The sequence below is a fragment of the Heteronotia binoei genome, chromosome 1 (assembly GCF_032191835.1).
Source record: "Heteronotia binoei isolate CCM8104 ecotype False Entrance Well chromosome 1, APGP_CSIRO_Hbin_v1, whole genome shotgun sequence".
In the NCBI taxonomy this organism is placed as follows: domain Eukaryota; kingdom Metazoa; phylum Chordata; class Lepidosauria; order Squamata; family Gekkonidae; genus Heteronotia; species Heteronotia binoei.
Genome location: NC_083223.1, coordinates 156,574,274 through 156,602,147, shown reverse-complemented (window position 1 = coordinate 156,602,147; position 27,874 = coordinate 156,574,274). Strand labels below are relative to the sequence as shown.

Here is a 27,874-nt window from a genome sequence, read left to right as displayed (position 1 = left end):
TAAATAGACACCCACTTTGGTGGGGGGGGGAGGAGGAGCGGGGGGGGCCGAGCTAGGCAGCCCAGCTGGATGTGCGCGGCGGCAACCAGGGCAGCTCCTGCGGTGCCCGGCCTTCCAGTGTGTTGCTCTCCTTGGTGCAGAGGCAGCTAACTACGTAACAACGTAACAAAGCTTTACAGGCGCTGGAGGTGGGGGGGGCGAGGAAGAAGAGAGCCCGGCAGCTTAATAAATAGACACCCACTTTGGTGGGGGGGGGAGGAGGAGCGGGGGGGGCGAGCTAGGCAGCCCAGCTGGATGTGCGCGGCGGCAACCAGGGCAGCTCCTGCGGCGCCCGGCCTTCCAGTGTGTTGCTCTCCTTGGTGCAGAGGCAGCTAACTTTGCTGCCAGCAACACCGCGGCCGCAGCCGGGCGGGGATGGAAGAGCTCTGGATAAAATGCCCGTCATTATAAAGTGCGCGCGCGCCTGGGTGTGCATCCATACATCCAGAGACGCATGCATGCACAGATCGCCGCCCTTTGGGATCTCTCCCTGGGCTTGGAGGGGGGGGGAGTTCTACACACTCTTGGGGAGAGGGGCATGAAAGTTTTAGCTCTCGACCCCCTAACCCCTCCCCCCCCCAAAAAAAAGAACGGCCACCATTCACTTCTCTGGTAGAAGTGAAAGGATGTACTTGGGAACACCGCCGGGACGTCGGTGCCTGCGTGTGTGGGGAAGGCTCGCTGCCTGTTCCCTGGCCCGGTTTGCCCCAGCTCTTGAGCACTGGCTCAGCCCCCCCCAGATCCCGCCCCTTCATCTGCATAGGCTCGTCCTGGGTTCTTTTCCTTGGTCATGATGAGCCGCTGGGAAGTGGCGTTTCTACCAGGGAAGGGGAAGAAACAGCTGTGACGCCTCATTGTTACATCACAATAACGCAATTAAAGAGAAGTCGCCAAAAAAATCCAGCAGGCAGCCGCCGCCTAACCGACAATGATGCAGGCTCGCTTCTAACCAACTTATGTGTGATCTGACGCATGTGTTGTGTATGCTGTATGGCACTTCATTGATTTTTTTATTCATTGAAATTGCGAAATTTTGTAGCTGTGAAATATCGCTATTACGCAAGGAACTAAAATGAAGGAAAAAAAAATGGCCGTGCGGGCACTTTTGGGAAGCGCCGCGAACGGCTGATGATTGGCCAAGGGGGTGGATGGAGTGGGAGGACGGAAAGGCAGAGGGTGCCGCCCACAAAGCAGTCGATGCGGGGTGGATGGATTTCGCACAGCAAACTCCGCGGAGTGGATCCGGTGTGGATCCGCAGGTTTTCGGAAACTCCGGAAGCATGTGGATCAAGATACTCCGGGGTGAAACCCCTGAAGCCCCGGAGCAAACCGCAGCCGCGGAGCAACATGTGCGAAATCCAGGAAAAGATCCGGAGGTAAATGGGATGCCACCCCGGAGTAAACGCTAGTGCGAAAACGACCAAAGAGACTGCAGGTAGCTGAACAAGAAAAAATACTTATGACATTTGTGTTTGGACTTTATTATTCTATTCATTATTTTCTTTGCCATCCTATTCAGCACTCTTGAACTTATAGGAGGCATATGTATAAAAATAACCTTAATCAATAAATAAGAAAAAACCCTGATGTATACTTGCATTGTATAGCTCGAAGACGTGGAATTATTGGAGGGCTACTTGGTGGACTAGAGCTGTTACTGTTTAAACTTCTTCGCTTATCCAAATTTGGGGAAGCTTGCACAGTTATCTTGTGCTGGAAATCTGTTATAAAGTACAAGAACACAAATGTTTCATTGTTTCTAAATTTAAAACCCCCCAAAGAATTTGCATAGTAGCATAGTAATTTAAAGTAAAGGTCATACTGATATTTGCTGAAACTTGGGATGAACATATCAGAAACACAAAGATGTATGTAATACTGACCAAACATCATGTAACTCAGGGCAGCATTTTAACCTCACAGTAACCTTACAGCACAAGTATAACCTTTGCAGCTGCATATGGAATGGAACCTGTTTTTCCTGTTTGCAGTCTCCACAATATAAACTGCACAACACTGGCTCCAACAGTTAAGTAATTGATTATTGTTGTGGTCTTATACTCTGTAAAATTAATTTACTAGTCTGAATATTAGGCTTGGATCGTAATTAGCACAGGCAGAGTCATGCTAGAGGAAGGCAACTTCCACCTCTCACTGCAACCTTCTGTGCCCTCTGAAATTGTGTTTCAGCAGGTCTGTCATGATGCTGGGCCTAGCGAGGCCTGCAGGCCCCAGGGAAGTCTGCTTAGGGGTTACTGGGAAGAGCCTACATCTCCCAGGATCCCCTCTGTCCTTCTGATTGGGTGGCCAGGTTTTGGACAGAAACTGGCCCAGACAGGGGTGGGGTCTGGGAGAAGATAAAAGGGCCAAGTCCAGGAAGGGGGTGTTCTTTCCCTGGAAGGCTGAGCTGGAGGCAGGCTGTGCCTGGAGAGTTTGCAGCAGGGGAAAGTTCCCTTACCTAAGGGGGTAAGTGTTGGTATTAGAGTAGGGACTGTACAGATAGACGCGTTAGGGCATTTGTTTATTTTCCCTTCACCCTTTTACTGTTTATGCACCTTGTTTGTTATATTGCACTTATTTTTAAATAAGCCTTTTTTCCCCCCTGTTGTTCACTCTGCCTGGTCCTCACATCTATTATTGGCTTATGCTACATGAGGCCTGACGGGCTTGGGAGGGAACTCTGGGCCTTCTCAAGGGGAACCCTTAACCCAGAGTGGTGGCAGTAATTGGTAATACACCCCTGAGTCGTGACAAGGTCAGTGGACCTCCAGGAACAATGGCAGGTGGGGGGGGGGAGAGTGGGAATCTGTAGCTAGAGGGAGGAAATTGGCAAAAAAAATTACTCTTTCCTCCTCCACAGGTGGAAAAATCATTCTGCTGGAGAAGTTCCTGTTGCACTGATGGAATGGCACCTTAGGATCTATGCCATAGACATTAAATTAGACTCATCACAGCCAGACAAAATTGCATGGAGATATATTTTCTCCATATCATCTCACAATATATTCTAAACTGTAACTGAAACCTATACTGATTCCGCAGTAGCAGCTGCTCCAGACCAGGGCTTCAGCTTTCCCCGGATTAAGAGACTGATTCCACACCACTTGCTGCATGGCTGCATTTTGACGTGGGGGGGAGTGGAGGGAGCCATGGGTCAAAATGCAGCCACACAGCAACTGGTGGAAAATTGCTCTCTTGATACAGGGAAAGCAGAAGTCCAGGGACAGAGCAACTGCTACTGTGGAATCAGTCCTAGTGAATAGAGTTTAATACAGCAAACCGACAGAAGGAGGCACCCTCCTGCCTTCCTTCGGGAATCTAAGAGGCACGTTATAAGTGTATTGAGGTAAATATCAATTCAATATGTAACCAATGGGAAGCAATAAAGACATAACTTGAAAAGGCCCACCCTCAAAGGACCTTTCTGTATTTCAGTCTACCTATTTTTCACTTGGATTTGGTGCAAGATACAACGGAACTTCAACACAGATGAAAACCCAACCTTCAAGTCCAGTAAGAAGTTAACAATATCTTACACCACAAGCAGTGCAATCCTAAATTAAGTTACACCCTTTAAAATCCACTGACATCAGTTTTTAGCTCAGCAATTCATGGCCACTTTTAATTCAACATTTTATGGTAATCTGAAAATTTCAGCCAAAAATTTAAATTTGTCAGTTCAATACCTCCATTAAAAAGTGGGGTGGGGGAAGCAAACCTGAAGGCAGACTGATTCTATGTCCATCTTTAAGTTTTAATCGGCTTTTTTTAAACTTTCCCTTTCTTTTCTTCACATTGGGCTTCTCTTGATTTAGCTGGAATATCAAAATATTCAGTTCTCGCTCCAATACATCAATCTCCCGTTCTGCTAGCTGCTGTTCACGGCGTTTCAGCAGTTCTTCTTGAGACTTCTGATGAAGGGCAGCTCTTGTTAATTCTTCTTCTCGTGACCTCAGCTCCTAATAACATTTATAGAAATAATGGTTCGGATATAGACCAATCTTGTGTCAGGTGATTTAAAAAAAAAACTTAAGCCTTTATAGATAGCATATTTGCTACTCAAAACCATGGTAAATAGGCCACCTACCAAAGGGTATTCATAAAAAAGAAGAGGTGATTAACCAGGATCTTATGGTGATACTTCTTCACCCAAAGGGTGATTAACATGTGGAATTCACTGCCACAGGAGGTGGTGGTGGCTACAAGCATAGACAGCTTCAAGAGGGGAATGGATAAGCATATGGAGTAGAGGTCCATCAGTGGCTATTAGCCACAGCTTATTCTTGGAACTCTCTGTCTGGGGCAAGTGATGCTCTGTATTCTTGGTGCTGGTGGGGGGGGCAAAGTGGAAGGGCTTCTAGCCCCACTGGTGGGCCTCTTGATGGCACTTGGGTTTTTTTGCCACTGTGTGACACAGAGTGTTGGACTGGATGGGTCATTGGCCTGATCCAACATGGCTTCTCTTATGTTCTTATGTGTACAAGAAGGCCCCTTCTATTTTGCGTATGCTGAAGATGTATGGTAAAAATAAATAAATCTGAGATGTTAATGCAGTTTCAATAAGTTTTTGCTTAGCAATTTATTGCAGTCATTATTCACTATAAATTATCTTCTCTATACAGAGCATTTATTTTCCTTTAGTATGCTGTGCCCTTTTATTTCTAATTGATCTTAGTTATTTTTAAGGATTGCTAAAATTTGGCCATCTGCATTGTTCCTTGTATGTTCATAAGCCATACCAGGAAAAGGAGATTGCTGCTGCTACTGCTAAGAATAAGGTCCATTGTGAAAGAAAATACAATGGGCTCTAGAAAGAGGATCTGGGCAAGTGTCCCCCCCCCACCTTTGCTATCTTAAAGCCAAGGCATTCACTCCCTCCCCTTGGTGTCTTCCCACCCCCAACCTCCCACCCCCATTCCTTATCCTAATACCACCCACCTCTCAACCACCCCTTCCTCTCAACTACCCCCCCCACATAATATTCAGTCACCTGCACCCTTGCTGTCTTCCCACTCCCCCTTACCCATGACATTCATTCACCCCCCCTTTGCTGTCTTTCCACACACACGCCCAGCTAAAACAGATGCTGGCTTCCCCACCCCCGCATGTGTGTGTCCCTGTGTCTGTGCTGGCTCAAAGCCCTGAAAGAGGCTAGAATGGAGAAAAGGAAGAATAATGATGGGAGACGTGGGGAGGCCATGATGACAGTCACAAAGACACTGAAGCTCAGCATTCCTTTTGTTTGCAGTGGCCTTTTTTGTGGCCTTTTCCTGTCATACTCAGCCTTGTGGTGTTTAGCATGAGTGTGAGCTTGTGGCATGGTCTGAGGTTTTCCACATGGCTTGGTTGTGTTATGGTATACCATAGAGTATTCTCCTCAAGGTGGCTGTTTTCTTTAGGGGAATTGATCTGACTTCAATTTTCCATCTCCTCTCCCCTCCCTACAGCCTCTCCATAGTCCTTCTGCACAGTGGAGACCAAAGCAGAAAGGAAGCAGCCTCAGCAGGTTATAATGACAGAGTCCACCCTGCCATTTGTAAAACAGCTGTATTTCTGAGTTATCTCCAGCCCTCACCTGGAGATTGTTGAACTAAGAGAGGTCACTATGGAGATAATCAAAAACACAACCACAAGGTTATAGTGACAATTAACTAACAAATGTATTATTAATCATGAACACAAAGAAACATAAGTCCCTAATAAAGTCCTTAGAGTAGATACATATGGAAAAAGTCCATTAATTATTTATCAGGTAGCATGAGGTCTCTTTTCATGTTTTTAGAAAATTTGTGGAATATCCCATTGAAAAAGAACTGGAAACAGGTGGGGCAGAAATCGACGCCCTGTCCAGGGATTTTCAAGCAACATTTGGAAATTCATATTTCACTGAAGGAAATTTCACTGAAGAAATCACTATGTGAAGAAGATGTTTTCATGTTAGACTTTTTCTGTATGTATCTACTCTAAGGACTTTATTAGGGACTTATGTTTTTTTGTGTTCATGGTTAATAATACATTTGTTAGTTAATTGTCACTATAACCTTGTGGTTGTGTTTTTGATTATCTCACCTGGAGATTGGCAACAGTGAGGACATGGCATTGTACCTGTCTGAGGTCCAACCCTCTCTAGGCCCCACCCCTTAAAACTCCAGGAAACTCCAGAGTTGGAAACCCTATCTCCTCCCATTTATCTTCCCCTCTGAGGTCGGCTGATCGTTGCCTTCCTTGCAGCCTCTATGTAGCAAAAGGACAGTCTTTCTCCACAATGGGAGGAGAGATCAAAACAGCTCATGTCAGACTCCTCTCACACAACCGTGGGCAGTAGATTAGGATGGAAGTCTGTGACTGGCCCGAAATCACCCACTCAGCTTCCACAGCAAGACCCTGGGTCTGGCAGGCCCTGTTCTGAAGCCCTGACTCCTATGCCCTCCTCAAACTCCACCACAGAATGTCCACCAACCTGGAACTGGCAGCCATAGTCAAGACTGGCCCCAATGAATGCTCCTTCAGAGGCCTGTAGTGATACCTTTCAGACCAAGACTCTCTTTCTGATAACATCTTTTCCCCTTTCAGAGGAGTATAGGGAGCAGTTCTCAGTCAATCAAGGAAAGCGTCTCTTTGGCTGTTTCCCTCGTCCTCCCTCTCTCAGCCAGTCTAGGTTAGAGTTTCTTTCTCTGCTCTGTGAATCAGTGTGACAGGTGGCTCAGCCAAGGGGAGAGTAGTGAGAGCCAGTAACTGCCAGAACTAAGGTTGGTTGCATTTCACTGACAATCAGCTTTGCTGGCTAGCTACAGCCACTCAGATGGGAGAGAGGAGAAGATTGAGCACGCAAATACTCTTGACTGACGGATCAAAGGCTGATGCCATACAGTCCCACTGAGCCCCAACCAATCAGGATGGTCAGATTTGCCACGACAGGACAATTATTTATTACAGATTATTATTGCTTCTTAACTCTACTTTTAGCGCCATCCATCAACTGAAGATATTTGATTAATCAACTATTAATATTTGATCAATATTTTATTAATCTTCCATACCCAGGAAAATGCTAGTTGCAGCTTTGGGGTCAGGAAGCAATTTTCTCAAGGCCAGTTTGGCCAGAGAGCCTGGAGATTTTTATTTAGTAATTTATTTTTTCCATCTTCTGGGCATGGAGCAGGGGTGACTAGGGTGTGGTATTTGTGAATTTCCTATACTGTGCAGGGGGTTGAGCTAGATGATCCTGGAGGTCCTTTCCAACTTTCCAAATCCATAAAAACCCGGATCAAAATGAACTCTTAAAACATCAATGATACCAAACTAGGGCAGCTAATAATACTGTATCAGACAGAGGAGAACTTCTAAAAGACCTGTGTAAATAAAATGACTTGGCCTGGTTTACAAGAAATAGTAAAGGTGGTAGCAGATGAATATCTGGGGAGAGGGAGTTTGATGCTTCCACTGAGAAGACCTTGTCTTTGCTGTTCATTCACTTTGCCTCTAAAAAATTTGGCATACATGGTAGGGCCTCAGGAATAAAGACTTCATTATTAGAAATTAAAACAGCTGACCTGGATAGGCCAGGTTAGCCCAATCTTGTAAGATCTTGGAAACTAAGCAAGGTTGGCCCTGATCTGTATTTGGAATGGAGATCGCCAAGGAATACCAGGGTCATGATGCCAAGGCAGGCAATGGCAAACCACCTATGAACATCTCTTGCCATGAAAACTCCACCAGAGGTCACCATAAGTCAGCTGTGACTTGACAGCAAAAAGAAAAAGTATTCCCCTAGCATGCATTTAACAAAAAATACAATACCACAGAGGTTAGCATTTTCCTATTATGCAGAAACAAAAATACACCACAGAGTTAGTGCCATTTTAAAATTCACTCACTTTTTCCTTGGTCCTAAGTTCATCAAATATCTGTTGGATTTCCAGTTTCCAGTCATCTTGCATAGAATGGAAGGATTCCTGAGGCATCTCAGTCGTAACAGCCCCCTCAATGGCAATAAGCTGCTCAAGAATCAAGGCAAATGATGGTCGGATATGAGGGTCCTGCGCCCAGCATTCTAAAATTCATCAGTTATATCAATCAGAAAAAAAATCTAAACAAAACTTGAATTTACAGCAGTTTGTATGAATACTAAACTATCTGGCGCTTCATCGGAGAAATCTCCACATATGTCATTTCTTTTCCTTGATGTCTGTTGGTTCAGTTCACTTGTAACTTTCCATGTGCAAATCTCATGAAACTAACTGACATACTTTCTTAATAGAGTAAGGGCACTAAACGGAACAAATTCCTATGTATAGCGTGAGAGGCAGTACATATGAAAAATGGGAATACACATAAATCAACATATGCTTGATTTCTACAATACCTGAGAGACTTTAACTTCCAAAAGGGGTAGATCCCAGTAGGTAGCCGTGTTGCTCTGAAGCAACAGAACAAAGCAGTACACAAGTGCGCCTTTAAGACCAACTAAGTTTTATTCAGAATGTAAGCTTTCATATGCTCTTAAGCAGACTTAATCAGACAAAATGGGAATGGAAGCAGCAATTCTTAATATAAGTGGGCATTGTAGAATCATGGGAATGTTTTTAGCATATTAAAAGAATCGCAAATAGGGATCTGTGTTTGTAAGTGTTAGGACAAAGCAGGGCTGAAAAAATACTGGAGGGTGATAAAAAGCAGACTGCTGTTGTAGGTGTGAAGTGCCATAAATCTAGGTAACATTCTGGCTTTGTTAGTTTAAACAGAGGGCATGGTCTCTCAAGAGGTTATAACATCCATTATAGTTTGCCATTAGAAAAAAGGAAGACATTAAAATACAGTGGAGGATGGGTTGCCCTCTATTTAAACTAACAAAGCCAGAATGTTATGTCAGCATATGCTTGCTAGTAAGACTTCAGGCAGGAGTCTAATGCACATGATCTATGACAATTCCTGACAGCTTCCCTTAACAGGTGCAGACCAGTTCTGTCCAGAGGACCTGTGCCTAAGCAGAATGACTCAGCACTGTGTGCTGATTGGTGCTTGTATACAGATATGTGTATATAACTGAGGAGAGCTTGTACAGTGTATCCTCTGCTATCGTATATGTTGTCTGGCGAAGCACTCTGACCAGTGTATACCAGGTCAGCTATAACTTATAAATCTGTAAATAAATGTATATAGTTAGCACAAGTCAGTGTGCTGTATATTCTTAAGCCTCTTGAACCCAGAGCATACCAGCGAATACGCCAGCAGGGTTATGGGCCCAGCATGCTTCAGCTGCACCATGCTCTGGAGGTTCTGAAGGAGGCTGGACAGCTGAGGTGACCTGTGACTGAGTGGAACTCTGCAGCTGCTGCTTCTGCAGCTGAGGAGGAAGATATGCTCAGCCAGGCTCCTGATAACAGCACGGAGGATGGGAGTGATTCTGAGGACCAGCTGCCAGACAGAGACGACAGCATGGCTCAGGCACCGACTGCTCTGCTGGTGAAGAAGCTCACTTCTACCAATTATAATGTGTGAGCTCTTCGGATGGAGCATTATCTGAAGCGTGAAAATCTGTGGATGTATGTTGATGCTCCCCCAGACTCTTCAGCTGCTGGAGATGACGTCAAGGACGAAAAAGCCCTTGCGACCATTGTTTTGAGTGTGGCTGACGACCAGCTTGTGCACGCATCTGATAAGCCGAAGGCTAAACAAGCGTGGGACAGTCTGAAGGCTGTGTACATGCAAAGTACAGCTGGGTCTCTGATAGCAAGTCCGGACTGTAATGTGACAGGGGGAGTCTGTAAGGACTCATTTAAACACTTTGGCTGAATGTTTTTAGCAACTGTTCCAGAGGAGAATAAAGTATTTATTATTCTCAGTTCCCTGTCTGTGGATTACAATATGCTTATAACAGCACTGGAATCTACAGAAGCTAACAAATTAACCTTGGCTTACGTTACTGTACACCTGCTGGAAGAGGAAGACAGGCAGAGGGAGTTGCGTTCCTCAGAGACATGGCAGCATTCCAACGTGGAGGAGGTGAAAGGGGCCAGCTGCGAGACCGGTCAAGCAGAGAGTAAAACGCATGGAGAGGCGTCTCAAATTGCTGTGAGAGTACGTAAATGCTTCTGTTGTGGATCTACAAAGAATCTGAAACGATCGTGCCCGGAATGGAAGAAGAAAGGCACGACTCACAACTCTTCACATGGCCAGAAGGCCACATTGGTGGTCACAGATGTGGCTGCTGCACATGAAACATGGATTTTAGACTCTGGAGCGTCTCAGAACTTTTGCAGAGACTTTTGCTTCAGGACATTCATTCTTCACCATTACAACATGTGAGTCTAGCAGATGGCAGGAACTCTGCTGTACAGTGTCAGGGAAGTGTCACATTCCCAGCACTGCAACACACTTTTAAAGAAGTGCTGTGTGTTCCTGCTCTTGAAAACAATTTACTAAGTGTGCTGGCTTTGGACAAAACTGGTTTTACCGTGACTTTTGCCAGCAACTCGTGCAAAATAATTAAAGGCACCCGGGTGTTTGCTGTGGGAAGGTTACAAAACAATGTTTATGTTATAGAAAATTCATCTGTGGGAGCACAGGTGGTAACAAATAACAAACCTCATGACTATTGTGTACACTTGCTCCACCGAAGGCTGGGACATGCCAGTTTTAACACTATAAGCAAAGCACTTGCTATTGTGGGGCATGAGGGAGTGAAAGAATGTAAAGAATTCCTTGATTGTGACGTGTGCAAATGCACAAAATCAAAAGCATTCCTGGTTGCAAGGAAAAGTAATAAGAGTGTCTGCAAAACCGTTGGCTTTAGTACATGCAGATGTGATCGGACCTTTCCCTAAAAGCCACTCTAATAATAGGTTTGCCCTAATTTTAGTTGATGATTTTTCCAGATTCTCCTGGGTGTATGTGCTCAAACAGAAGTCTGAGGTGTTCACAACTATAAAATATTGGGCACGCAAGGTACAGAAACAATTGGGTGAAATATGTGCTTTGCAGATTGAAATGGGAGGTGAATTCATGTCTTCTGAATTTCACAAATGGTTACAGGCACAAGGTATAACTCATAGAGTGGCAAATGAATCAATACCACAGGAGAATGGTGTGGCTGAAAGAAAGGGGGGAGTTTTGCAAGATATGATGCAGTCTATGCTCACTGATGCTGGTTTATCAAACACTTACTGGACTGAAGCATTGAAAGCTGCATGCTATATAAGCAACCGAATTTGGATCAAGTCCATAAATAACATTCCTTATAAGATGTTGTACAACAAAAACCCCAGTTTGGAACATTTAAGAATTTTTGGCACCAAGGCATGGGTGAATGTTCCTTTAAACCAAAGGGGGTGTTCGCTCCAAAAATAATAATAATAATTTTTAAGGAAACTTCGCCAAGTGTAAAACAAGAGATAGTGTCTCCTAGGCAACAGGCCTCTGAGAGTGAACAGAGTAAGCAAAAGCTACCTAGAGTGTCTACCAGAAGTACCAAAGGTATACCTCCAGTTAGATTTGGGTATGATACCACCACTGTAAATCATATATATGTAAGAGAACCAAAGAGTTACCAGGAAGTGTTAACTTTGCCTAAGTCAGAAAGGCAAGCTTGGCAAACTGCCATGCAAGCAGAACATGATTCTCTTACTGAAAATGAAGTGTTTACGCTGACTGATTTGCCTCCTAACAAAAATGTAATCAGTTGCTGCTGGGTATACAAACTAAAAGCCTTACCGGATGGTGGGCTGCAAAGGAAAGCCAGGTTAGTAGCACGGGGGTTTTCCCAGATAGGAGGTCAAAATTATGATGAAGTATTTGCTCTTGCGGTGATACCCTAAAAACAGCATCATGCAAGGCTGGGATTGATAAAATGCAGGTGCATAATTTTGATTTCACAACTGCGTATCTAAATGCCTGAATAAATGAACAGCTCTACATGGAGCAAATTCCAGGGTTTGAAAGTACTAACAAGAACCTTGTGTTGAAACTAAACAAAGCCCTGTATGGCTTAAAACAGAGTGCCAGAGCATGGAATCAATGTCTGAGCAAAACCTTAACTGATCTTGGGTTCACACAGGGAATTGCTGACCCATGTATGTTTAGCAAAACCATTGGAAACACTAAATGCTATCTGTTTGTTTTTGTGGATGATATATGCTTTCTGTTTCATGAGGATATGCAGTTGCAATGGTTTATAATAACAACTCAACGCCTGTTTAAAATTAAACATTTGGCAGCATTCAGCATTACTTGGGTGTAGACATTACAAAGAAAACAAATGGATGGTTTGAGCTCAGTCAAGAGCAAAAAATAACAAAGCTGCTGGAGGAATACAACATGACTAATGCAAACTGTGTTACTACACCAATAACCACAAGCTATGGAAAAAAGCCTGATGAAAAAGTGTTTGAAAACAAAACTCTATATCAATCAATTGGGTCCCTACTGTATATAGCATTTTGGTCAAGACCAGATATCTACATTGCAGTTCATATGTTGTGACAAAAGTGTGCATGTCCTTTTCTGAGAGCTTTGACTGCCGCAAAAAGGGTACTGAGGTATCTCAAAGGTACTGCTGCAAAAAAATTGGTGCTAGACACTACCTCAGCACAACAAGTAACAGCTTACAGTGATTCTAGCTGGGGAAAGAGAAAAGATGGAAGGTCCACAACAGGTTATGCTGTGTATGTACATGGAGCTCTTGTATTGTAGAAATCTTTAAAACAACCACGTCTGAACTAGCACTTGTGAGGCAGAGTATTCTGCATTGAGTGATTGTGTTGTTCAGCTAGAATGCCCATGTCAACTATTAATAGGACCTGAACATGAAGTGTAACTTTCCTATATGTGTATTTTGTGACAATACTGCTGCTCAACAGTTGGCAAATGCACAGGGTGTCAAAATAAGAAGTAGTCACATTAACATTCGTTATCAGAATTAGGGGTGTGCATTTGGTTCGGCCAAATCAAAGAAGCCGCTGAGTCACCACTGATTCATAAGTATATGGCACTGTATACTTCCAAATCCAATTGGGAACCATTATACGGGAGCTGTATACGGCTCCCCGTATACTTCCGAATAGATATTCGGAAGTATATGGAAGTCCATGGAAAAGGCGGGAAAGGAGATTCTGCAGCCTCGGGGGAGCTGCTTGCCTCCTTTCCCACCTTTGGAAGCCTTTTCCTGCCTCTCCCATAGACTCCCTGGGATCAGGGAGGGAGGGGGAGAGGAGCCCCAGCAGCAGCAAAATGCATTGCAAATGCATGCTTTGCAGGGCTGTTGTGTAGCTGATGCCTGGGCTAATCCCCCAGCCATCAGCAACATTGTTGTTCTTTTGTTTACTTAGGTATCCAAGTAAACAGTGTTCTCTGGCCAATCACAGAGCAGTGCTATTTTTTGAAACTGCTCTGTGTAGGGCCAGAGAACCTTTGTAAGGAGTCTGCCTGGGTGGACTCCATTCCATTGCTGCTCTGTTGGTGTGTTGCTGTGAGAGAGAGAGATTGTGCTGCGCTGGCCCTTGGCCTCAGATGCTGCTGCTCTCTCTCAGCCTTGCCAGACCAGCCTGGAGAAGAGAAGACGTATAAAGTAAGACAGTCTTGGGGTTCTTGTTGTTGTTTTTTAGTTAGTAAAAGGACTTTTTAAGACTCAGAGTCCCTTAACTTATCCAGATTTGGGTGGGTGAGTACTGGGTAGCTTATTTGGGGTTAAGGTTAGGGGGTTCTGGTGGGGGTCTGAGGTGGGGTGGGGGTTGCCAGTTTGCCCATATCTTACTTTAGTGAGAGGACTTTTAAAAGTGCAGTGTCCTTTTACTTTTCCTGATTTCGGTGGCTTGGATTTCTTGGGGCTAGGGTGAAGCTTTTTTGGGGGGGAGGGGTTGGTAAAGTTCATGTATTGTTAAAAGTCAAGTTTTTTACTGTTTTAAAAGGATTCTGTGTTTGATTTGTTGCTGCTGTGTTGTGCTGCTGTTGTTCCTTTTCTCTTCTGGTTCTGGTTCTTGAGGGGGGGGGGGCTGTTTGGCCTAATTTTCATTGTTAAAAAGGTCACTTTTTTAACAGTTGAGTTTGTTGGCCTTTTCTCAGTGATCTGTTTGGATCTATTCTCTGTTGCTGCTGGTTTTGCATCCTCCTGTCCTATTGCCCTTTTCCTGGTTCTGGTTTTGGGGGGAGGGTTAAAAGTTAAGTTTCTTTCTGTCATATTTTTGTTTTTTTTAAATTACCTCTGGTTGGTGTGGGGGTTGGTGTGTGGGCTGTGTGGGGTGGGTCACTTTCATGTTTTTATAGTTATTTTTGGAGTCTGAGGGTGCTTTTGGTTTGACTAGGGCCACTAAATAGGCTGCCCCACTAATGAGGGTGTTTTTAGGGCCTGTTTTTTGAAATTTAAAAAAAAATTAATCCAGTTTAGGGCTTTATCTTCTTTCAAAATTCAAGTAGGCCAGATAGGTGTGATTTAAAAAGATTTTAGGTTTCTCATAAAAGGCAGCGTGACTACTAGGCCACATCAGGCTCCATTTTAAAGAGACTAGGGTTGCAGTGCATCTTGCTTTCAGCCACTGAAAGCTGGTGCATCCTTAGATTTCCATAGGGTAAACCACAGCTTCTCTCAAGTTATAGGGGACACCTGATTTCTAGTTTGCAAGGAAATCAGGTTTGTCCCAGGATCTAGTTAGGAGAAGTTTAACTAGGAGGATATAACAAGGATTGCCTTCATCTCAAGGTAGCCTTTTAAAATTTGTAGCCAGGTAGAGGCAGGATCACCTAGTCTCCTAAACTTTACCAGACTACTACTACCCCAATCCAAAGAAGGACAGGTTAGGAACCAAAAAAACTAACAAACAAGTTTTGGTGGGAGGGTTTTTAAAAAGAAGTCAGGTCACCTGTTGGTTCAGGGTACAGTGCAGTGAGTTAGGTTTGTAAAAAACCCCACTCTCAGTTCAGGTTGTGTGAGGCTGGTCAAGGGTGACATGAGTGGCAGGCAGCAGAAGAGGGGCCCTGGGGGCAAAGCCAAGGAGAAGACTAGAGAGGTGGAGGGGAGGGAGAGGACACAGGTTCCCCCCACCACCACCTGTGCGTAGGGCCACTCCACAGCCGCCTTCCAGCCCTCCGACCTCTGGCCAGAGTGTGATGAAGAAGGCCCGCCTTGGGCCCTTCATCAAGGCTGCTGCTGGGGCATCCCCAGCAGAGGTGACATGAGGTGCTGGCACTGAGCAGGGGTCTGCTGCTCAGGCAGTCTCTCCTCCAGCTGATGTCACTCGGCCTCAGCAGCCGGAGAAGGGGTAGCAAGAGCAGCCCTCCTTGGAGATTAGCTTTGGGGACAGTTTTCTGTCCAAAACGATCACCCCAAGGAGGGTGCAGAGTGTCGTGCAGGAGCTGGAGGAGAAGCTGGTTGAGGAGGACCAGCCCCCTTCTTCAGTTCCTTCAGGCACCAGCAGCTCTTCAGGGGATGGCCAGAAGGGAAGGCCGCATGGGGTTGAGGGGGAAGAGATGGAGAAACATGAGGTGCCTCCATCTCCGCCCACTTCCTCCCTGCGGCCAGCCCCTCCTGCCACCCCAAGACATAATGTGTCTGCTCCAAGCACCTCACAGGAGGTGGCTCCAGACACCCAAGCTGCTGGTCAGCTTGGGGATTTGTACACCTCCGAAGTATGGAAACATTTCCAACTTATGGAGGATCCACGCTTTGCTCAGTGCCAGCTGTGCAGGGCCCGGATCAGTCGTGGGCGGAACCCTGCCCACCTGACTGGGGGGGGGGTATGCGGAACCACCTGTGGAAGTGCTACCCGGCAGTGCTTCTTAAGGGGGAGAAGCAGGCTGGTGCTGGGGTGCCCAAGCGGCCAACACCATCCAGCCAGGAGGTCTGTCCCATTGCGACTACCTCCAGAGCACTCCAGGAGAGTTCCGTAGCAGTGCAGGGACGCCAGCCATCTCTGCCTGAGATGTTTGGTGGGGATGGCACCTGTGTGTCAAGAGGGGGAATCAGGTATGGAAGGAGGGTGATTGCCTGAAACCTTGCCAGGTCGGTCACCCATGGGCTTCCATTTTCAGTGATCGAGAATCCTGGAGTGCTAGGGTTGCTCGAGTACCTGGCACCCTGGTACAAAGTTCCTGCTAGAACCACCATTAGCAGGATCATTGTGCCCTCTGTTTTCAGGGCGACCAGATCGGTGGTGAAGGCGCATATATCCCGTGCTGCCGGGGGGACTGTTCATTTCACCTCAGATATCTGGAGCTCCCAACATGTGTTCGAGGGGTATCTCTCCCTGACTGCGCATTGGTGGCAACCCAGTGAGCTGCAGGGTGGGGGTGGCAGTAGCGGCAGGCAGGGTCAGGGCCGCCAGGCTGGTTATCGCTGGGTCTTGCTGCATGCCGAAGCAGTCGATGCGCCACACATGGTGGACACTCTCGGAGCCATCCTCTCACAGCAGTTAGAGGGCTGGGAAGGCAGTGGGGACGTCGCCATGGGCTTCGTGGTGAATTATGGTGGCTCCAACATCAAGGCGGCTGTCCAGTGTCAGGGCCTACAACGCTTTCCTTGCGTGGCCCACCTTCTTCACCTCATAGTTATGGACGCATTTGGCCAGACGAAAAGCCAGGATCGTCAGTATCTGGCTGCGACCCATGAGTACTGACTTTTGCTCCAGAAATGTCGGCACATCACGGGTCACTTCTCACGCAGCAATACAGACTTGTATCTCCTGCGTGAGAAACAGACACTGACAGGCGTGCCAGGGCACCGTCTGATCGGTGACGTTAGCACACGCTGGAACTCCACTTGTGCCATGCTGGAGCGGAGAGCAGCCTTGGATGCCTTTGTCTCTGAGATGAGGGTCTTTCGGGATGAGAACCATCTCACCCAAGAGGATTTGGTGGTCATTTCTCAGACTGTGGAGGTTCTTGGGCCCTTCAAGACCCACACAGAAATGCTCTCATCTGACATGGCAAGCATCGCACTGGTCGTCCCCATGGTCCACATGGCGTGTGAGGACCTGGCCTCGTTTCTAGTGCCAGCTCAAGGCTGTGCAGACGTTCTTCCAGTGGTGCGCGCCCTGGTTGTTAAGACTGCAGAAAGGGCTTGAGGCCAGCTTTCAGACTTTCACCCAGGATAAGGTCTACATGATGGCAACCATGTTAGACCCGTGCCTTAAGAGCACAGTCGCCGAGCGGGCCAACGAGCTCAATCACTGGCAAGACGAGCTCTCCCAGAAGGTCGAGCATTGCAGAGTCAGGGTGGGCCCAGTGCCGATAACTGAGGAGGAGGGGGTGGAAGCAGCTCATCTGCCACTTCCACTGCTGTTCATTCCCAACCTCCCCGACTAAGGCAGTGTTTCCCACCAGACTCACGCCACGAAGAATCCTGAGATGACACTCATCGGGCGGCTCGTTGGCCCCTGTGGGAGCAGTAGGCCCCTTAGAGCGGAGACGGGTGCTGCGATGCTGAGGGACCATCTTTCGGAGCCCAACAAGTCGCAGGAAATGTCTCCTTTGGACTACTGGGTCATGCAGGAGGGAGTCTGGCCGGCCACACCTCCACGGCCAAGGCGTTCCTCTTATGCCCACTGATGAGCGTGCAGAGCGAGCGCGTCTTTTTGCTTATGGGCGACATTGTCTGCCCACATCGCAATCGCCTGCAACCCTGGACAGTTGAGCAGTTGGTCTTCCTGAAGGTCAACTTGCCTCTGTTCAGCTCCCCGAAAGTAGACTTTGAGAGTGAATGAAGTGGGCACCTACTTGTGCCTGGATCCTCTCTTGGCCCGCGCTTGGAAGGTGGTTGTAAAATGCTCTCCCACTAAAAATAGACTAGAGTCCAAAGACAGCCCAAAACCTCACAAATCGATTGGTAGTGCAACCCCTCCCCCCTCATCCAGCCCCAAACCAAAAGTGAATGCTGGTTTAAAATCTGCAAAGCAATCCAAATTTCCCCAGTCCCTATCCACACATGCCTAATAATACTGAAAGGGCCATTGCAGCCCCCAACTGTAATCAACAGCACCCACAGGCCCAGCCAGGATAACCCAGGTTTTTTTTCAGGGGTAGGAGGAAGAAAGAGGGAGGTGCCAGTGATGATGACAGGCAGCCAGCAGCCATACCAATGCTGAGGTCCCTCTAATAGGACAGTGATAGCTGGTGTGTTGCTGCTGAGCTGAGAGAGAAGGAATGGTTCCCTTCCTCTCACAAAATGTGAGGCCCTCCCAGTGATCTTCCTCATTTGGGGTGCAACTCTGGCTCGCCTCCTCGCGGTGCACCCTGGGTAACGCAAAAGAGCCTGGACCAGCCAACCATCCATCACTCAAGGTAAGTCTAAATGCTTCTTGCTTTGTGTCAGATACAGAATGATGTGGAGCTAGGTGTGATCCACCGCTTCTCTTGTTTGAGAGTTGTGTTGCTTGGGGCAGGGCTGGAGAGCTGGCATCTGTAGATTGTGTGTTCTGTGGCAGGGAAGCTGGCACCTGGGTGAGAGACCCAGAACCAGCATGCTTGTTGTGATTGGCCAGCTCTCCCCGTGTTGTTTGGGGCAGGGCTGGAGAGCTGGCATTTGGGTTTGCTGCAGCCAGGTCTGCTCTTTGAGCAGATTGTGTTTTGTGTGGCAGTGACATTGGCATTGGCAACTGGGTTTATATTGGTTCCAGGCCAGCAGGGTTCATAGAGTAGATAGTTTGATGTATTACATTTGGGTCCTATAGAGATTCTCTGGTGTGAAGTTAGGTTTCGCTTTGGGTGCCCCAGGAATTGGACCCCCTGGCCCAATCTTTTTGGGACTTGGGGGTTTTGTAGGGAAGAGTCCCCTGAGGGTTCCCTGCAGTTTTGGGGGCTCTGCCTCAAACCCCCTGCCCCCCAGTAGCCTCTAATTATGCCCTATGTTGCCATTGATTTCAATAGCCCATAGGGTATAATGGTGGGATAGGGGCACCCTCTTTGGGTGCCCCTGGAATGGGACCCCCTGGCCCAATCTTTTTGGGACTTGGGAGGTTTGTAGGGGAGAGTCCCCTGCAGGTCCCCTGCAAATTTGGGGGCTCTCCCTCAAACCCCCTTTCCTCCAGGCGGCTTCCAATATACCCTATTTTGCCATTATTTCAATGGCCATAGGGTATAATGGGGCCGTATATTCGGAAATAGCCGCGCATCTACCGTATATGCGGCTATTCCGAGTACCCGTATTTGGAAATATATGGTATTCCGAAGTTTTTGGCCCCGTATTTTTCCGAATCCGATTAATTCCCAATATATATATTTTTTTTGCACACCCCTAATCAGAACATCAGGGAGACATAGAGGTTTAGTTATGTTACAGTACTGTTCACTGACGTAAATGTAGAAGACATGTTCACTAAATGTTTGAATGTGGACAAATTTGTATTTCTGAAACAAAGGCTGGGACTCACCGCCTGAGTCTTAGGGGAAGTGTCAGCATATGCTTGCTAGTAAGACTTCAGGCTGGAGTCTAAAGCACATGATCTGTGACAGTTCCTGATCTATGACAGTTCCTGACAGCTTCCCTTAACAGGTGCATACTGATTCTGTCCAGAGGACTTGTGCCTAAACAGAATGACTCAGCACTGTGTGCTGATTGGTGCTTGTATATAGATATGTGTATATAATTGAGGAGTTTGTACAGTGTATCCTCTGCTATCATATATGTTGTCTGGCAAAGCACTTTGATCAGTGTATACCAGGACAGCTGTAACTTGTAAATCTGTAAATAAATGTATATAGTTAGCATAAGCCAGTGTGCTGTATATTCTTAAGCCTCTTGAACCCATAGCATACCAGCGAATACGCCAACATGTTACCTAGATTTATGGCACTTCGCACCTACAACAGCAGTCTGCTTTTTATCACCCTCCAGTATTTTTTCAGCCCTCCTAACACTAACAAACACAGATCCCTATTTGCAATTCTTTTAATCTGCTAAAAACATTCCCATGATTCTACACTGCTCACTTATATTAAGAATTGCTGCTTCCATTCTCATTTTGTCTGATGAAGTCTGCTTAAGAGCATATGAAAGCTTACATTCTGAATAAAACTTAGTTGGTCTTAAAGGTGCATTGGTCTACTGCTTTGTTCTATTCCAAAAGGGGGTGAAAGAAAAGCAAGCAAATCACACACATATATGTCCCAATATGTTCAGATTAACCATTTGACAACATCTCAACTGCTCCTATGATTATGGATTATGGTATACAATGGTTTTTAAAACTAATGCAGTCTTTTTCTTCATTTGAATTCTTTACTATGTGAAGTTGTAAAACTGCCAGCCTTGACTAACTGCACCTAGCAATCAAAGTCTGTTTTCCCATTCGTTATTCACTGCAATAGTGAAAGGAGTGTAAAACATTACTAGATTTCAGTAGGCACTGCTAACAAACTTCCAGATCAGCTTTTCAAAGCCAGTTCTCTGCACTGGCTGAAATGTGAGTCTGGATGGGTTCAAACCCTCATTGGGCAACAAAACCTGGCAGGATGGCTTTGCCCGAGTCACTATCCCTCAACCTATATTAGCTCACAGCTTACTATGAAATTACTCTGCTGCTCTGTTTTCATTCATAAGGAAGGCAGAATATAAATTAATGGCTCCAAAAGCCAGCATGGTACAGTGGTTAGAGTGTTAGACTAGGACCTGGGAGTCAGGCTTGAATCCCCACTCTGCCATGTAAAGCTTGTTGGATGACTTTGGCCAACCACACACTCTAACCTTAACCTATCTCACAGGGTTGTTGTCAGGACAAAATGGAACAAAGGAGCTAAACTGGTTTGGGCTTCTATTGGGGAGAAAGGTAGGATATAAATTAAGCAAGCAAAGAACGAATAAATATACAAGCAATGCTTCTGAAGATTAATACAGACTTAAAAATCAGCTATATGCATCAGAACTGAATGTGTTAAACAGTTTTTTAGCAGAAAACTGCCATGAAGCAGAAAACCAATGTAAAGTTAGCATGATAACAAGTGAAATGTTGAAACTAAAAACATGCATATTATAGACAACATGCTAGTCATCTCGTAGCAATTGTTTTAATAAGCTGCACAAGTACCTTTCATTAGTTTAGCAAATGGTTCAGGACAGGTGGATGGAATGGGCAAAGTAAGCTTATTGACAGCAACACCATAAGCCACTGCAAGACCATCAATGCCACGGTAAGGAACTTCTCCTGTAAGCAGTTCCCACAGCAAAACGCCGTAACTACAAAGTAAATTTTTAAACAGTTACATTTACTTCCTTTAATATAGACACAGCTTACTGAAGGGCAAAATAAGGGAAGTCTAGAAAGTACTTTGCCAAGAAAGTACTTTGGTAAAGACTGAAAAGTATCTAAAAACTCAACAAAGGCTATTCAATTTCAATAATCTTTACCCTTCCAACACTGATTAGTGAAGCTACATGTGCTTAAAGCAATATGAAATGGCTAAACAACATATAAACTACTAGGCAGTCAATGTAATCCACATACATCAAGAAGAATTTCAGGAACAAGAAAGTGGATTTACTCATTTTCTTTCACCAGAGGTCTGTACATGCAAGAAAGTTACTGAGAATAAGGAACCGAATAATCCCTCTTCTCCCATCACTTCCCATAAGTTTTCAACTTGAATAATGCACAATAAATTACTCATTGTATTTATTTATTTATGGCAGGTGCAATGGCTCAGTAGTAGAGCATCTGCTTGACATGCAGAATCCTCAGCATCTCCAGTTAGCAGATAATATGAAAGACTTCTGCCTGAGATCCTGAAGAATTGCTGCCAGCCTGAGTAGACAATTCTAGCCTTGATAAAACAATGGTTTGATCCACTGTAAGGCATGTATGTTCATGTATTGAAAATGAAATATGTTAATTTCATTTGAAATTGATTGGTCTAATTTAAATTTATTATGGTAGGCCCATGATGTGACACATATTGTAAGGTGATGCACATGGGGACAAAAAAATCCCAACTTCAAGTATAGGCTAATGGGTTCTGAACTTCCTGAGAGTGAGAGGAGAAAAGATCTAGGGGTCATAGTAGATAGCTCAATGAAAATTTACCAACCCAGTGTGGTGCATTCTTAAAATGTATTTAATTGACAATGATTAACAATAGCTAGGACACCTCTGACTCCTAAGAGTGATACAGATGAGAGCTCAGAATGTAAGGTGAGTTAACAAGCAGATTATAACATAGTGCACAAAAATGAATAATTATATAATATAATAATGTAATTTATTTTTTTCTGTATACAGAATTAATTTCCTTGGTGTCTACCTACATAATGAATAACATTACTAGACTGGAATAAGGTTAGCCCAATATAAGAAATTACATTAATAAATAAAGGTGTATTAATAATAAACCTGGTGATTAATATAATATATTATTTGTTATATAGAATCAAGAAGAAGAATTCATTATCTACACATTGTGATGTGAATTATAGCATCATTGTAAGGTCAGCCTGGATAAATAACTGTATTATCAATGTTTGAATTAATTTCTGTATAATAATTTTATTAATTGATTGTTAATACTAATTCCTTTAGCCTAACACTGTTGAAAATTTGTAAAAGAAATTGAAATGGAGAAATTAAAGCACCTGGGTCTTCGTTTGGAGAACTTGGGCTAAGAAATTATCCATGTGGGACTTTATTTCCATTTTTTGATTGCCTAGGGTCTGTGTTTATTTGGTTTGGATATTCTTAAATTAAGAGTCAAAAGTAACTTTTATTCTTGCATCTAACAAATGAATCTATATGAATAACTTATTCTGTTTGATTTCTTTTCCATCATAAGAAGCTACAGGAATGAATATGGGACAAGGTATGTAGCAGTGGAAGCCAGCAGTGATATAGAACACTATGCTGAAAGACAACCCCTATGGTGTCTTTAAATGGTATCACTCCCTCTCCCCCAGCCTGCTGATGTTGGGTGTGTGTGAAGGCAGGCCTGCAGCTACAAGGGGGGCACAGCCCCCTGACTTCTAGGTGGGGGCCCTGATTTAGGGGCCCCAACCAGACCCTGGGGCCTTTGCTGTGTCCTTCTCCATCCCCCCCCCCGCCATTAAAATTGCACTGGAGAGATGGCAGGAAGGGCTATCAGCATCCCTGCACCATTTAAAGGGCAAGCTGATCAGCTGGTTGACAGGGCCGTTAAATGGCATGTAGAGGAGGCTGGGGGCTGCTCCTGCCACTGCTCCAGCAGGACCGGCCAGGACAAAGGCAAGAGAAGCCAACCACAAGGCATGTCAGGGCTCTCCCTTTGCCACTCTGCCTCTGCCACCACCATGCACCATCCTGGAGCTGAGTAGCCAGACCTGCTGCAGTCTCCCCAGTGCTGGCCCTTTCCCTCTCGGCTGTCGCATCCTTCACATTTGGAAGGATTGCCAGGGGTCCCTATCCTCACTCACCCACCTGCTGCCATCCACCCACCACTCAGAAGGGGCACCCCCGCCAGCTGGAGCCTCTCCAGCATGGCTCCTCCTCCTCAGCTCCCATCCAGCAACAGCCACAGCATCACTCCCACTGGAGCCAGGGATCAGCCAGAGGGAAGACATGGCAAGGTGGCAGAGGGAGGCTGTGGGGCTGCTGGGAGGGGTGGAAAGGGATTGCCTTGGAGCAACTGCAGGGAGGGGGAAGGCTATAAGGCAGCAAACTGGCAGCTTTCCTCCTCAATGGTGGTGGGAGGGAAGGCCATGGGGGCTGGGGCCACTATGTGCCCCTGAAATAATTCAGGGCCCCCCAATTCTTGAAATCCTGGCTATGGGACTGCATGCAGGTATTCCAATAGTCCATCATGATGACTGGAAGATTCCAAGGGTATGCTTCTTGGACAAGGAAATGAGACAAAGACTGAATGGAGATATGGGTGGGTAGGTAAAAAGAGGTTGTCCATTCCCTGCCATCACCTTCTGTTATGGGTTATGTTACAGAGTTCTGCTATGTATACGCAGACTTCTTTGTATATCACAGTTGAAATTGCTTAGGGAAAGATCATTCCTATAAAATTTAGCTATCAAATGAAACTTGCAAACTAAAAGCTCCAGTTCCGAATGCTTATTTTTGTAACACAAGAAAGGTATGGAAGACAAAAGGAAGAGAAATAAATTTTGTTGAATCCAAAGAGAAGCCAGTGCTTTTGTAAGCTATGAAAAAAATAGCATTTTCTCTCTCTCTCTCTCTCTCAAACTGCATAAACACAGCATAACTTAACCTGTACTTAAGTTGCATTTGGGAACCTATCATCTTATTCCCCATGTCAAACACGAAGGTTTGGATCCTGATAAAAATTTGCACTGACAGAAGGATTTCCATCATTAGAGTGTGGCTTCTTCACCTCTCCCTTCCTTTTCAAAGGCCAAAATGCCCCTTGAAATGCTATTTCTGGGGGACAGAGGACCCTGCAGAATGTCATGGGTGATGATGAAGGGGAGCTGCCGGTCACAGCAGAGCTGGCAGCTGGGCCCTCTGACAGCACAGCAGCTGGTTCCTCTGAAGGAGCAGAAATTGACAGTTGGCTGCTGCCACCCATATTCCCTGCATCTGAGCAGCCACAAGCACAAAGCCCTCTCAACTCACCCCCACAGATGGCCCATGTACGGGAGCGACTTCACCAAGACTTGGCAACCCGGTGCTGAGGGGCGTGGCTGAGAGCTAGGCGCTCCCTCAGCCCAGAGTTCTAACAGAAGCCTGGCTGCATGCTAATTGGAAACAGTGGCAGCAAGCCATTTAGCTCCTTGCTCCAGGCTGCAACCCCTGTGGAAGCAACGCGTCTATCTTGTGATGTGCGTCCACCTTGACTGCTTTTGAAACTTGATCCTTCGGCTTCCTGACTCCTGGCTTTGAACAAACCTGCTCTTGGTTGGTGTTTTGGATGTTGCTCTCTTGGTTCCTGTTTTGCTCCTTTGATTCTGACCTCGGATTGGACTTGGACTCTGTGATTTGGACTTGCTCTTGTGATTTCCTCTCCACTTTCCGGCTCAGACCCCAGCTTGGTCTCTTCCCCTGCCTGCACCCTAGTGCTTGACACAGAAACAGCATAAGGGGGAATTGAGACTTATGTAGCAGAGATTTCCAGGGTTGGGAAAATGGAGAGCTGACCCGCTTCTTGCAAGAAGAGCGGACAGGAGCCTTTGTTTTGGACATAAAAGGCAACTCCAACGCCTGCTGTCTACCTTTTCCAGTGAGGGAATTGTCTATGACATGCTTGAAGAATTTTGAGGGGGTTTACTTTGGCTGGCGAGGAGTCCCAGAGGGATTCCTTTCTGGCTTTGAAGAGCCCCCGGCGAAGAATTGCATTCCATCGTCTACAAAGGATCTCCTGGGTCATTAAACTGACTTAAGCTCATCAAGATTCCAACTTTCTATGGACTACAAAAACAGCTGAAGGAGAAAAGATCGGTGTAAGAAGGCAGAGACTTTTTGTTAAGGTAAAGATTATTATCTACCACTCCGGGACTAAAATAAGGTTTTTAAAATTAAATATTTAAGATCTGGAAGGAACTGTAAGAGCATAAAGCTAAGAAGAAGTAAAAGGGGGTAAATTTGGACTACTTAAAACTTAAAAAAAGCAGAAAAGTACAGAAGAATAACTGATGTTTGACATACCTGTGGCTTTGGAAAAAAAATACCCCAACACAACAGAGTTGCTGAGCTTCAAGACGAAACAGGAAGTGATGTGTTACAACTATCGAGAGACTATTAACCATAGAGAATGAGACTTCATGGCCAGAAAGTCAGGAAGTGAACACTGAAAGAAGAGATCTGTTTTGAACCTCTGGGGACATCTCTAGAGCCAGAAATTATAGAGAAACATCGGCAGCCATTAAAGAAGGGTCAAAGGTTTTATATTTTTAAAACAGAATGGGACTCTAAAAGTTTATAAAACCAACAGCAATCATCTTAAAAAGAAATATTTTGGTCTATATGTTTAAAAATAAACTTTAAGGCTTATTGGAAAAAGGAAAACTTTTTGAAAAAAGGGGCTTGGAAAAATCACGGCCGCCATTTTGGATTTTTTTTAGAACTTTAAAAATTAATATTATGAGCTAGGAAGCTCAGAGGACGTGATTTTGGGCTTGTTGGAAAGGGCATGCCCTAATCTATTGGAATATATCATTGGTTTGCTAATTGGTGAGGTCAACCTATAAGCCCATTCTGTGCAATGGGAGGACAGTGATATCTGATCAAAAGTTGGAACCAAGGCTTACACGATTAAGATCAGGTTCACTGGGAGGTGGAAAAATGGCTAAACAAGTTCAAGAGCAATTGGAAGCGATAGAGACAAGACTGTTGAAGGCGATGAAAGACTTAGCAATTGGAACTGAGAAGAAACTAATGAAGGAAATAAACTCCAGTGCTGAAGAAGTCAAGAAAGAAATTAAAAAAGAGATTGAAGATCTCAGGAAAGAGTCACAAGCTACAGCTCAGAAGACACAGGAAATAGAAATTAAAGTTAAAGACCAAGATGCTACCATCAAGAAAATGCAGGAGAAAGCAACACTACAAGACTGTAAGTTAATGGAAAACATGATCCGTCTAAGAGGTGTACCTGAAAATGACCAAGAGGACTTAAAGAAGTATATTTCAACAATCATTGCTGAATATATGGGAGAGGACCCTGATGTGACGGGACATCTGTATGACTATGTTTACAGGGTTAACTCTGAATTTGCTAGAAAGAACAAGCTACCAAGGGATGTGGTAGTGAAATTTACTACAAGAGACATAGTGGAAAGGATTTTAAGTCAACAATTTGAAAAAACAATGTAGGTGGAATAAAGCAGAAAAAGAATAATGAAGGAGCTGCCAAGGAAAGTTATAAGTGACAGAAGACATTTTAAAAAATTGACAGAAAAGCTAAGGGCAAAGGGAATAAGATATAGATGGATTTTACCAGAAGGTCTTAGCTTTGAGTATAAAAGACTGAGAATTACAATAATAGATATTCAAGGAATGGAAAGGTTTTTTGTGGAGAACAAACAATTTAGAGATACAGAATAACTGAAGAATCACTATGGATTACAAATTAATTTCTTGGAATGTAAATGGACTAAACTCACCACAAAAAAGAAAAACATTTCATTGGATAAAAAAACAAAAACGTAATATAATTTGTCTACAAAAAGTACATATCAAACAAATGGATTATAAATTTTTATGGAATAAATTTTAAGGTGAAGAATTTTTTTCATTGGCTAAGGAAAAAAAGGGGGAGTGATTTTTTTTTTACATTAAAAAAGAATTGGAGCCAAAGTTGATTTTTAAGGACAGTAAGGTAGATATGTTGCAGTGGAGGTGTTGATAAATGAGGAAAAAACGTTGTTATTGGGACTATAGGCCCCAAATGGGGCAAAGAATGTTTTTTTCAAAGACATTATGCATCAGTTAGACCAAGTGACATATGATCAGATAATGTTAATGGGAGATTTTAATGAACCATAAAAAATTCTTTGGACAGAGCCAGGGAAAAAAATACAGATGGCAAGTTACAAAAGTCATTTTTTGAACTAATAAAACAAGAAGGTTTGGAGGATGTATGGAGAAAGTTCAATCCTAATGTGAGTGACTATACCTTCTTTTAAGCAAGGCATAACTCCTTCTCAAGAATTGACATGTTATGGACCACCAAAGACTTGGGACTTATTACAAATAAAACAGAGATTCTTCCGAAAATAGGTGCAGACCATAATCCATTATTGTGGTTGGCAAAAGACAGGGAAAAGGTGAGGAGGTGGAGATTAAACGAGGACTTATTGCAAAACGCAGAAACAGTGGCATCTCTTGAAAAAGAAACTAAAGCTTTCTTCCAATTGAATGAAAATCAGGACGTTCAATACCAGACTGTGTGGGACGCGTATAAAGCTGTAATGAGAGGAATCTTAATTACA

The 27,874-nt window shown here is 44.7% G+C and overlaps 1 protein-coding gene across 2 annotated transcripts in view; it reads right to left on the bottom strand.

Moving 5' to 3' along the window:
• The window catches only part of MAP3K21 (mitogen-activated protein kinase kinase kinase 21), a 96,401-nt gene that overhangs the window by 15,749 nt on the left and 52,778 nt on the right, over positions 1 to 27,874 (bottom strand). For both annotated transcript variants that reach the window (XM_060242985.1, XM_060242993.1), the window contains exons 3-6: positions 21,048 to 21,196; positions 7,917 to 8,092; positions 3,758 to 3,998; positions 1,638 to 1,760 (exon numbers count right to left, since the gene is read on the bottom strand). In XM_060242985.1, coding sequence (XP_060098968.1) covers positions 1,638 to 1,760; positions 3,758 to 3,998; positions 7,917 to 8,092; positions 21,048 to 21,196 — 689 coding nt within the window. The remainder of the gene's footprint in view (positions 1 to 1,637; positions 1,761 to 3,757; positions 3,999 to 7,916; positions 8,093 to 21,047; positions 21,197 to 27,874) is intronic.